Genomic DNA, 12,531 nt, shown 5'->3' on the forward strand with positions numbered 1-12,531 from the left:
ACATTTCAGCGATTTCCACCCGGACGCTGTTTCCGATGGCTGAATCCCAGGCATGTCCGGGAAATTGCAGACGTTTGGCAACCTTGCTTAGCTGATGCTATCTCCCTGCCGCCAACTTAGTTGTTAAGGAAAAAGCTTCCCTCAGAATTAAGTTTAGAGAGAGAAAGAGAGAGCGGCGTGGGGTGGGATAGTGCGAGAGTGCCTTCAACCTAATTTGGAAGTTGGCACTCACATTTCAAGGAAAATCTCCCCAGCTACCATTTCTGAAGTAACAACATCAGGGGAAAAAAATCTGTATCCGTTCCAAGAGGGACGTACACATTTTCTGTCATCTAGAGTTAATGCGGAGAAGTAGCATTTATATAATGCCTTTTGTTCTTTCCAAAAGGCCATTCTGAGACAGCTAGAAGGCAATCCCTTTACTCACCACCGCTGCAGTATAGTATCCTCCGATACCAAACATGGCAATTCTGCTGGGGCACAAAATATGATTTCGTAAGATGGAATGATGAGTGCATAATGAAGAACTTGGAAAAAGAGGTTGCAGTTGTGAGAGACTTTATGAGAGAGATAAGGAGGGAAACATTCAGAATAGAAAGCTAAGGTACTTAAAGTAGTCGCCAGTTTGCTTCTCCATTTCAACACCAGTTCATTGGTGCTGGTTGAAGCAGGATGGCTTGCAGAAATCCCTTGTCCACATATACATTGTAAAAAAAAAAAGTTGGTTTTCTCTCTCATGTTGTCGGCAGTGACCTGTTTTCTGTACAGTGGTACCTCGGGTTACATACGCTTCAGGTTACAGACTCCGCTAACCCAGAAATAGTACCTCAGGTTAAGAACTTTGCTTCAGGATGAGAACAGAAATCGCACGATGGCGGCGCAGCAGTAGCAGGAGGCCCCATTAGCTAAAGTGGTGCTTCAGGTTAAGAACAGTTTCAGGTTAAGAACGGACCTCCTGAACGAATTAAGTACTTTACCCGAGGTACCACTGTATCTGTTGTTGAGCATCCTGTAGCTTAAGCCTGCTTGCCTTTCATCTTATATACCTCCTGGTTGTATTTATTATTCTACCTGAGTAAATATGTGGGGTTTTAAAAAAATAAATGGAGAAGAATGGTGTGCACCAGCCCAGCTGGGAAATGTAAGAAAAGGCAGGTATCAGTGTGCTCAGAGGAACTCAGATTTGCAGAAATACGTTGAAAACAAACAAACAATGTAAGGGACCCAACAAACAAAGAAAACCCAAGTGGTCTAAAAATTATGTGAAACATTAGTGGCTTGAAATGCAGCTAGGTAATCCCCCCCCCCCCAATTCAGATTGCAGTTGTTTTGGGGAAAATGCATCAAAACCCAGTATTTCATAAGAGTTGGTAGGATAGATATGGATTGTGGCTAATGTCAAGTGTATTCTGTTTCCCAAACTAACAGTGTGAGCACACCGAATGCAGAGAAAATGGATGTGTGTGCACAGCCTAAATCTAGAACGAGCTTCTGATGTGTGGTATAAAGAGTATGCATGCCTGGATATGGCATTAGAAGTTTGAAAAATGCCCAACAGAATGACTGCAGGGGAGGTTTCATAGTCACCAAACAGTCAAATACAGCTACAGCCCAACAGTTTCAGTGAACACCACTGCAGATCCAAAGACACTGTTTGTTCTCTTGTGTTCCCTAACTCCAGAGTCTGTTTATAATTATCCAATCTGACCCATGACATCCTCCCAGAAGGGTCATTTTAAAGAGATTACCAAGTGGGAAGGGCATGCAAGCTGAAATCTTTTGCTTATGAGCCAAGCTGCCCAATATAGCATGGAGCATCTATTCATGGATGTGTGTGTGTGCGCGCGCAAAATGGTGAGTTGCGGGAATTGAGAAATACACTCCCTGGGATTTTCAGAAGGAATTGGTCAGTTCCCAGATTTTGTTCAGAATAAAGCACCCAATTCCCAGCAATGATTATGCCCTGCTTGTGACAGTGTAAAGCTATATCAAAAACTGAGAGGTAGCCAGCCAGGTGGGACATAAATGCAGATTTAGGGCACCAGAAAGAGTATAGAATGAGGTCCCCCTAAGTGACAGGTTCCCACTTTTGGGCTAGTAAAGCTGCAAAATGAATTGTGAAAAGGACAACCCTGCTAAAATGAGAACAGGAATCTCGAGGGACTGAGGACTTCCAAGTTCCTGTGACTCTTGTGCTGTTCTTCTACCGCTGTGTCCTGCAAATGAGCTGGATTCCCAGGGACGAGGGGCCTCTGCCAACGCTCCAATGCCTCTTAAAGCTTTTGCAGCTGTTTAAAAATAGCCCCCCATGTACTGGAAAATGTGATGGATGCTTTTCCTCCTGTTATGTGGCTCATGGCCGGGGTTGAATTAACAGGACTCTGGGTCTCTCTTTTTTAATACGTTTATGGGCATCTCTGGACTGAGTTGGTTTGAACTGGAGTTCACCAGGTCTGAATCCCCAGAGCTTCTCAAGTGACAGGGATCAACCCACAAACATCTGAAGCAAGTCATTCATGTGTTTGCACTGATATATGCCCAGGCTTGGGGAAATATTTCCAATTTCTCATATCAAATTTTTAGGAGCATAGGCATTTAAGAATCTGGGGTTTTTCAAGCCCTGGGTATTCCAGTTTATGAAATAGCTGCTTTCAGTGTTTCTGGTCTCTGCTGCTTGCATTCTAAAGGGAAACTGCCAATGAAAATTACTCTGTGAGTGTGGCTTTCTCCCGATTGAAGTGCAGAGTGTTTGAGGACCGGGACATTCAAAGGGAAACCAAAATGCTTGTTTACAAAGCTATTGTACTACCAACCTTACTATTTGCTTGTGAAACAAGGGCCACTTATAAACGCCATCTCCAACTCCTTGAAAGATTCCATCAACGGTGTCTCTGAAAAATTTTACACATCACTTGGGGAGACAGGTGAACTAATATCAGTGTACTGGAAGAAGCAAAGATAACCAGTGTTGAAGCAATGATTCTTCAACATCAACTTCGTTGGACTAGTCATGTTGTGCAGATGCCTGATGATCGTCTTCCAAAGCAGCTACTCTATTCCAGACTTAAAAATGGAAAGCATAAAGCTGGTGGTCAACAAAAGAGGTTTAAAGACTGTCTCAAGGCAAATCTTTAAAAATGTAATATAAACACTGACAGCTGGGAAACACTGGCCTGCGAGCGCTCCAGTTGGAGAATATCCTTTACCAAAGGTGTCATGGGCTTTGAAGACACTCAAACTCAGGACGAAAGGGAGAAACGTGCTAAGAGGAGGGCACGCTTGGCAAACCCTCACTGTGATCAACTCCCGCCTGGAAACCAATGTCCCCCCTGTGGAAGGACGTGTGGATTGGCCTCCACAGTCACTTACAGACTCATTGTTAAAACCATGTTTATGGAAGACAATCTTACTCGGCTACGAGTGATTGCAGCAGCAGCAGCAGCAGCAGCAGCAGCAGCAGCAGCAGCAGCAGCAGAAGAAGAAGAAGAAGAAGAAGAAGAAGAAGAAGAAGAAGAAGAAGAAGAAGAAGAAGACTTGATCCTGCTGGGATCTTCCACGTACAAAGCATGTAAGGGAGGTTGTTTTGGGTGGCATCATCATAACAATTGCTGTCACTATTTCATTTGAAAATTGTTGTGTGGATTAATTAGGAGCTCCAGTGATGATTAGGTTTAGTGACCTGTTTTTCAATTTCATACTTAATAATTGAATTATAATACTGTTACTGGATAAGCATAATTATATGATTGCAATGGGCAGCGGCCAATATTGAAAAATGAATTTATCATGCTAATACCCTGCTGCAATAAATATACATTTAGCTACTGACACAGTGCAGGCTGAACGGTCTGTGGTTTGTCAGGTTAAGCTTCCTCGAATACCTTGAAGGCTTTGAGGCAGGTGTTAACTCCCCCCCCCCCCCAGAGAGTTGAAGGATCTTGTATGCAGACCAGATGGTTAACTGCACTTGCAAGTTTTCTTTTAACAAACCAAGGAAGTGCCCTAATATGGGAAATTAGAATTTCTCTTGTGGGCTAATAAAATTGACCTTTTCCTTTTTAAAAAACAAACAAACACAAACCTGTTTGAGCATAGAAACAAATGTGGGAGAAAAAGAAATGGTGTTTGTTTGTGTGTCTGTGTACCATGGGAAGTGATGCTTCTCTCAAAATCACTTTCAGCTGTCTTATTTGTCAGTTATTTGTCTTCAGCACTCTAAAGTATTTAATACTTGTTAAGAAGAGGAAGTTGCAATATCTGATGAGAAGTGGGCCCTTGAAGGGGGGGAGCTCTCTTTCTTTCTTTCTTTCTTTCTTTCTTTCTTTTCCTGGCCAAAGTTTTCCTCATAATAACCCCCGGACCTGCGGTTTTCGGATTCCTCACACCTGCTTTTTCTTTCGCCGCTTTCCTCTCCATCATGTCCAGTAATGGAATTGTAGGAAGGGGGCGTGTTTGCTGTTTGAAAGCTGTGCTCCTCCTAGCTGCAATACAGAATGGAAGAGAGAGAGAGGGGAGGGAGGGAGAGAGGGAAACGGGAGCAGGAAGGGATGTGAGGCAAGGTTGCCTGAGGATTTTTACAACCTCGAGCTGCCTAGGCAGGCAGGCAGCAAAAAGAGCAGGCGTGTGACAGGAGCCAGGCAACTGTCTCTAAAGCCATGGGAGGGAGACGGCCGGGAATAGTTGCAGTGGCATTCCCCAACCATTGTGCCTGCAGTGAGCCACCAAGCATGTCTGGGACATTCTACTTTTGTCTCTTCTGCCTCAGCCTCCACCTCCTAGGGAGTTCAGCCTTCAATCTGGATGTCACCGAAACCATCCTCAAGTATGGAGAAAACGGCAGCTTCTTTGGCTTCTCAGTGGCATTGCACCAGCAGCTCAGACCACAGCCTGTCAGCTGGTGAGTTCCGTGCCGTGCATGACGGTGCCTTATTCTGATTTTTCTCTTCCATATGGCAAGTCCGAAAGGTGAGTGTGAGGATTTGCGCGCGCACACACACAACAAGGAAGATGAGGCACTGAAGTCTCTCCCGAGCCATCAAACTTGCCAGGTGGTCTTCTGAATTTGGCGTGTCGGTTTTAAGCACCGAAACTCTGTATGTGGGTGTGAATTAAATAATCTCTGCTTCGTTCTCAGACTATTAGAATTAAAAAGTATGTCCATTGTGTTTTCCGCTTTGGGACTGAAATATGTGAATTGTGTGGTCTGTAATACTTCCTTTGCTGCTGCTGAGTTATTTACAAGGTGTTCTTTCCCTGCACTGTGCTTTGGTTGTAGTTGGGATTTGTGGAAGGTGCTGATGTTGGGGAAAATTGTTTCTTCTGCCCCTGGAGTGGGTGGTGGTGGTTTTTTTTAAAGAAAGCATAAATTCCATTCTTCTTATGCTTTTATAGTACATTGTTTGCAGGGTGGAAATGTGGACACACACAGACCCTCATTACATTCTCCACTGCCCAACCCTAAATATTTATAATATTTCTTTAGAGGGAAGGGAATCTTTGACCTGCAGCATTAGTTGTCAGACTTTGGATTACTGTGTTGCTAACTATTGTCTTGACAAACCTTTTCCCTACAGCCTCCCCATCCCCCACTGAACACACCCCTCTGAATTTCACTAATGAACCAGCTGGCATATTTTGAAATGTTTTGTTTGTCCATGTGTGTGAGCTGTTTTCTGGAATGCACCCTGATTTTTTTTTTCCTTCTGCTGCTGCTGCTGCTACTGCATCCTGGCGGAGATATGAAAGGTCAAATTCTGATCAGTTTCCAAAGATGAATGCAGACTCATTCAGTGATTGTGCAGCTTGATCATTGCTGAATGTGGTTCTCCGTTTTCCAGGGATGAAATTCACAGCCAGCCACTGATTGCCACAAGGCTAGGGATGGATTCTGATCGTAGTAGCATCTTCATTTTCTCGAGGGTAAATGCAAGATCACTATACTGAACTGAAGCTTGTGGAGCTTCACAGGCATTCCTGCATCCCCGCCCTCTGCCGCCATGCCTTGTAGTATATGGGAGTCGCATAATTTCGAACGGACAGAAAGCTGGCCATGTGGCGAATGGTCAGGCGAGGAAAACCAGGGTGTGGACATATTAACCTCTCATCATGGTGGTTTTGCAAATGCATTAGGAAGGCTTGGTTGGCAGCATCACTATGAGGCCTGTGGTCCCAAAAGACCGGGGTGAGATTATCTGCCTTTAATCTGGAGGAGTGGGGGAATTCTGGTGGCTTGCTTTTAAGTGTTTGATTTCTCCTGTGTTTTGCTGCGATGGCGATGCTGTAATCTAGGAGTGGTCTGCCCTCTAGCCCTGCCCTGAGGGTACCAGGCAGCATGAAGCTCCTATTTGCTCTGAATGTGCTCCTAAAACCCTGTTCTTCAATAGGCAGCCTATAGGCCACAACAGACCTCCTGAGCCGCTTTGGCAGATCCTTTGCCTGTCTGCGTCTTCCATTCACCCTTCCATTCACCCTGAATACTATACCTTTTCCTGTTGCTCAGAGCCTAGCTACCTTGTTTTCGTAGGATAATTGTGACTGTATAGTGTCTTAAAGAAACATTGCACCCAGGACTGTGGCACTAGGAAGAACAGCAATTGCCTAGGTCTTGGTCCCATGTCAGTATCTGGGCTGGCTAATCCCACAATTTGAGTAACGTTCTCTTAAGGCTAGCTTCCTCTGTAAACTCCCATAATTGATTTTGGAGCCACTCAAAGCCAGGGCCAGTCCAATGCATTTTGCCGCCTGAGATGAAGGATGAGATGGTGCACCACCTCCAACACACACAACTTCAAGCACAGAAGCAAACTGGATAAGCCATTGAATATTACTTCACATTGGTGATGGTACAGTGTCTACTTAAGAATGGCTGGCTCATTTCATTTTGCATTGCTTGGGGCCTCTCTTCAATACACGATCCTGGGCTGCAGAGAAAGAAGTTAGTTCTACTGCTGCCATTTAACGGTATGGTCCAGTGGCTAGGGAACTTGAGCACTTGAATACCTTGTTTCAAGCCCTTCTTGTTTCATGAATCCATTCATTTGCCTTAAACTTCAGTTCTCCATATGTAAAATGGGAATAATAATATCAGGATCATGAAAGCAAACCAAGTGCAGACTGCAGAAGGCTCAGCAGACTAAAGTGCATCATAAATGATTGTTCATTATCAAAGTAATATTTATTTACCTGGAGCTCAGAGAGGCTTATATAAGTCTCCCAGATAACTTCCCATCCAGGCAGCTCATGCGACCAAATCTTTGGGCCCTCCAGACAACCTGTTTATTTGCTTGCACAAAGCTTATGTGTTCGTTATAATATATCTAGTCTTTATTGGGCAAGTTCTGATTTATTTGCAGGGTGGTTAAATGGCAATGAGCCTTCACCCTGATTTTCTTGTGGGGCATTTGCATGCCTCTATGTTAATCATTTGCTTACCCCACACTTTTCAACGCATTTCCCTGTCACTTTCCTTCCTGCAGAAAATCCTTTATTTTCTCCAAGGAAGCTCTTTGATTCACTTTGAATGTACATCCCTAAAGTTCCTTTGTACTTTTGAATTTCTCCTGCAAAATGTCATTATTCTGGAGGCATCCCTACTTAGCTGAAGAACATTATACAGCCTTCAGGCGGTAGCACCAGCAGTGTGGTAGAAGACAGGAAAGGAAATGATTATTTTCTAGCAGGGAGAATGGTACTTGAGCCCTGGTTCTCAAAGACTGTGTCTTCAGTTGAGGACTTGTGTGTATCCAGTGTGTATGGGATTTATCAGACTCCTGCCATCCTTGCTATGATTCACACCTCCCATTTTTCCATCTACACTGTGGACAGAGCCAAGTGCAACCAGCAGCAATGTTGACGTTGAGTTCTCCTGTGCCATGTTCATGCTTAAATGGGAACATACCATGGAGATTCTGTTTCTCTTGCAGGAGCGCAGAGACTCTGCAAGTGCAGCTCTAATTAAATTACGAGCTTATAGAATTCCACTGGCCACACTTGCTATTGCATGTCCTCCCTGATACAACCAAGCCCAGAAAGCATAACAATCCTTAGCCGCCTTCTCACAGCTGAGACTTCCACATTCCTGAGGCTCTCCAAGCACCTTGGAAGCACAACAGACCAGGGACCAACCCCAGCCCTCCTCTTGAGCTTGAAGGCTTGGGGAGGGGAGCGTTATTCCAGCAGTTGTACCGTGCTTCACAGGTGCTCAGAGGGCTTCAGCACAACTGTAGGGATTTCCCCCCATCTTTTCACCAGCTCCAATGTTGAGAGAAGGGCTGGGGCTTGTTCTGTGTAACACAGCTGCAGGAATAGTCTCCCAGGCCCCACCCCTCTGCTTCAAATTTGAGAGGAGGACTCAACTCCTCATCATAGCTGTCAACCGTCCCTTATTTGGCGGGAAAGTCCCTTATCCCAGCACCGTGTTCCACTGCTGTCCCTTATTGATGATGTCCCTTAAATTTCCTGGGCTTCAAAGGAAGCAGCTCCTCTCCCTCCCTCCCTGCTGGCCAGGGAGGAGGGAGGCTCCAACTGTGTTGCTTGGCTGCGTTGCTCACCCAATAAGGAGTCTAAGAATGCCTGGGGGGTGGAGCTTGCATGCCTTGTGCCGATCAAATCGGCCGCGTTGCCTGGGGACTCACCTTTGCTCAGCGCTTCCCAGCAGAGAGGTGACAGTGGTTTTCCTTGCTGCATCCCCTTTGCCGGGTTGCTGCACTATGGGAACCACCGCTTGAGGCTTCGTTTGGCTGCTGGCTGGGCTTTCTGCCTTTGGCTTGGAGGGGCTCAGAAGTCGAACATACCTGTGCTCTGAAAATCCCTTATTTTGGCTGCTGATCCCATATTTCTGAGGCTGCTGGTCCCTTATTTTCAAATTTATAAGTTGACAGCTATACTTCTCATGTACTGGTGCTGTACTTCTGCGACGCTCATAGAAATTTGCCGGCGGAGCATGAGAGAAACAAGTACCAACCCTTCTGCTGCACTTGGGTTTGGAGTGGGTGTGGATTCCCTCTGACCTCAAGCTGACATTGATGAGTTCAGTGTGAAATCAGGGACCAGGCCCTGCCTGCTCCCTGGTACCTACAAAGGTTTGCTTGGCTATGAGTTATGAACAGGGCTGACATGGCCTTGTTCTTGATCGCCACTCTCTAGACAAGGGATGAGCAACCTCAGCCCAAACACAACCCTCAGAGTCTCTGTGTCGGACCCTTGGAACTCTTTCCCAGACCTTGCCTTCTACCCATGCTTAACTCAGTGCTTCTTTACACACTCCTCAAGTGCTTTAACGCGGCCGGAAAGTGACTTTGAACTTCAGTGATACTTCTTGCATGACTGTACATGTATGTGTGTGCAGGTACTCCACCCAAGTCCCTAAGATGGTTGGATGGTGTCTTGTATGCCTCCTAATGGCAACTCCTGCAGCCAAGCTGGTGCCGAACGTATTGCTCTGCTTTCCTTTGGACCACATCAGCGAGGCCGAGAGGCGGGGTCTTGCCATCTGGGCAGCCCAGGACCTGCATCCACGCTGTTCAGGCTTGCACCCCAGGGAGGTCATTTTGGCACTGCTAATACAGTGGTTTGACTTTATCTCCGAAGGCACACTTCACCGTTTCTCGAGACAAATGGATGTCAGCAACAATGTACAAAATCAATTACAGCGTGATATAACGTTAAACTATGGACTCTTGCAACTGGAAAACATTGTTTTTTATTAGAGTGGAAAGTGCAGCCAAACTTTAAAAAAACTATATCTTGATTAATATTTGGTAGAATTGCAAGAAGCCAGACAAAATTGCTTTGGGGGCTACTTCCGGCTCACACACCATCCATCATTGCAGTCTAAGAAGATCCCTAAGGGAGACACAGGCAGTTTCTAGGGAAGTTATGAGCTCCTCCTTGGCTCCCTATCCATCTCAATTTTTGTTAAAGCCAGTGAACCAACCCACTCTGCATCCCACCCCCACATAATCTGTGCATCACAAGCGAGTTATTGATTGTGCTTGAGGCCAATGAACAGCCTCCTATTCTTCACACCATATTTCACTTGTCAAGAGTCCAGCCCCTGCCTTTGTATAAGAACCTTCAAGAAGTTTATGAATGCACACGTTCCAGTTCCCATTTTAAAAAATCTATCTTAAATGCAGTGTACTGTATGTGTATGTGGGGTGTGTGTGTGTGTGTGTGTGTGTGTAGTTCTCAGCTTGAAGATCCTAAAAATGAGACAAGCTGTGCTCTCTCATCTCTTTTGATATTCTACTCATACGCATCTGGTTGGCCACTTTGAGAACAGCATGCGGACTAGATGGGCCTTTGATCCAGCAAGGCTTTTATTGTGTTCTTATGTTAGTTAACGTCACTATTGGATGCTCTGCTTCTGTGATGCCTGCATGTAGAACTCTTGTACAATGCATGGCATTCGGAGCCCAGTTTAAGATGATGGCACTTGGCTTTAGAGTCCTAAATGGTTTGGGGCCCAAAAACTCAGGAGTACCTATGTCTTAAGGCAACAATAGGTAACTTGTACCTGTCAATATATTGTTGGACTGCAATTCCCATTAGTCCCAGCCAGCATAGCCAATCCTTAGGGATGATGGAAGCTGTAGTCCACCAACATCTGGAGGGCTGCAGGTTGCTCTCCCCATCTTAAGATCTTCTGTGGAGCCTGTTGTCCAAGTGTGTTGGTAGTGGATGCTAATTGTGTGCACGCGTAAAGGAGCGGGGCCTTCTCTGTGTTGTCTTGGGAATGGCTTCCTCAAAGAGGTTTGACTGGCACCAACACTGAAAACTTTCTGGCTAGGCAGTTTTATTCACCCAGGCATTAAAATGTCTATGTTGCTTCAATCTGTTTTATAGTTTTGCACTTTGTGGTTTGAATGTTTTCATGGAACTACATACCCTCCAAGTGCCGCTATTTTCCAGGGACATCCCTGATTTAAAGAAGCTGTCCCGGTTTCTGATTTGATCCCAGAATGTCCCACTTTTCCTTAGGACGTGCCTATTTTCATTGGAGAAATGTAGGAGGGTATAGAGTTATCCGACTCCCGAGCCGTCTGAAGGCCATTCTGTTTAGAGAAGCTTTTTTAAATGTTTTTATATATGTTGGAAGCTGTCTGGAGTGGCCGGGGCAACCCAGTAAGATGTATGGGGTATAAAGAGTGAAATTATCATTATTTTCATAGGAGAAATGTTATGTGTATGTGGAGTAGGTGGAACTATATCTGATATGTTAATGTTTTTATGTCTCTTGTACACTGTCCTGGAATCTTTTTGGATGAAGGGTGGCTTAAAAATAATGTAAGTAAACAAACATAACTTTCCTCTTCTGGTTCAGCTTGTGATGCTCACTTCATGCTCATTTCATATAACCATTCTATATTATCTTATATACAGGGCCACACTCTCCAACATTCCTCAGCTGAAAATAGAGACATTTCTCACACCCCACAAACTGACCCTCTTTTAGGCCCCCCCCATTTTTTGTGGCCTTCCCCAAGCATTTCCTATCAAAGAAGGGTGAGTGCTACCAGTGGAATAGCGTGGGGGGTGCAGGGGGGGCCGGCCGCACCGGGTGCAACATCTGGGGGGGCGCGCTCGCACTCGCAGCTCTCTGCCCCTACCTGGCTCACTCACTCTCTCTCACTGCTGTGCTGGCTGTGCGAATCCGATCCGAGCCGCCGGGTCGCTGCCCACTGTGGAGGGGGGGGCCAGGCGTGCGGGTTAGGGGGCGCAAATTACTTGCCTTGCCCCGGGTGCTGACAACCCACGCTACGCCACTGAGTGCTACCACCACTACAGCAAAGGGACGCAGCACAACCTCTGCCTTGAAAAACAATGATAACAACCCTTGATCCTCAGTCTATTCTATTCTATTCTATTCTATTCTATTCTATTCATTGGTAGATTTACAAAAAGAAAAGCATACACCAATAAAGCAGCTGCAGCAGCAGCAGGAAAAATAGCGATATTTTGGGATCGACTCAGAAGCTGGGATGGCTTTTGTAATTCCAGGACTGTCCCTGGAAAATTGGGGTGCAGGGCCACCACTTGACCTTATCTGGATTATTATAATTGGTCTAACTGGGTGTTGTTGCTTCTGATTCACACAGTTATTTTAAACAACTTAGGTTCATTGCTGGAAATATTTTAGCGCTTATTATGTGTGTATATTCCACGCAGCATAATGTATGGAATACACCCATACATTAGTTACCACTGAAAAAGACCTTTTAGTCAAATCTCCCTACTCGGCCATGAAGCTCACCTTGGGCCGCTCTCTGTCTCTCAGCCTAAACTACCTCACAGGGTTCTTGTGAAGATGCAATGGAGAGGGAGAGGACCATGTACACCACCTTGAGCTCCTTTGTAATGATATTATTATTATTATTATTATTATTATTATTATTATTAACAACAATAACAATCATTGCTTCCCCCTTGGCCATATAAATGCTTGCATTTTCATGGGACTCTTATTGCAACCCACCTAGGCTCTTTGTAGATATTATTGTCATTGTCTCAAGGGGAGAAACGGATGCCTGC

At 45.3% G+C, this 12,531-nt stretch overlaps 1 protein-coding gene and 1 long non-coding RNA gene across 19 annotated transcripts in view; one reads left to right on the plus strand and one right to left on the minus strand.

Moving 5' to 3' along the window:
- Positions 1 to 12,531, plus strand: part of ITGA7 (integrin subunit alpha 7) — a 100,393-nt gene that overhangs the window by 25,724 nt on the left and 62,138 nt on the right. For 10 of the 18 annotated variants that reach the window (XM_083727403.1, XM_083727404.1, XM_083727399.1 and 7 more), the window contains one exon: positions 4,766 to 4,897. In XM_083727403.1, the coding sequence (XP_083583529.1) occupies positions 4,766 to 4,897 (132 nt within the window). Of the gene's footprint in view, positions 1 to 4,483; positions 4,966 to 12,531 lie in introns of those variants that run through there. The other 8 variants (XM_083727387.1, XM_083727402.1, XM_083727390.1 and 5 more) reach the window with 4 other exon arrangements.
- LOC310839360 lies at positions 4,484 to 11,908 on the minus strand. Its single transcript, XR_014561473.1, has 3 exons — positions 11,767 to 11,908; positions 6,992 to 11,512; positions 4,484 to 6,941 (listed from the first exon to the last, which is right to left on the minus strand). It is a non-coding gene; the product is annotated as an uncharacterized lncRNA (long non-coding RNA).

Source organism: Podarcis gaigeae (assembly GCF_964106915.1).
Source record: "Podarcis gaigeae genome assembly, chromosome: 2".
Lineage (NCBI taxonomy): Eukaryota > Metazoa > Chordata > Lepidosauria > Squamata > Lacertidae > Podarcis > Podarcis gaigeae.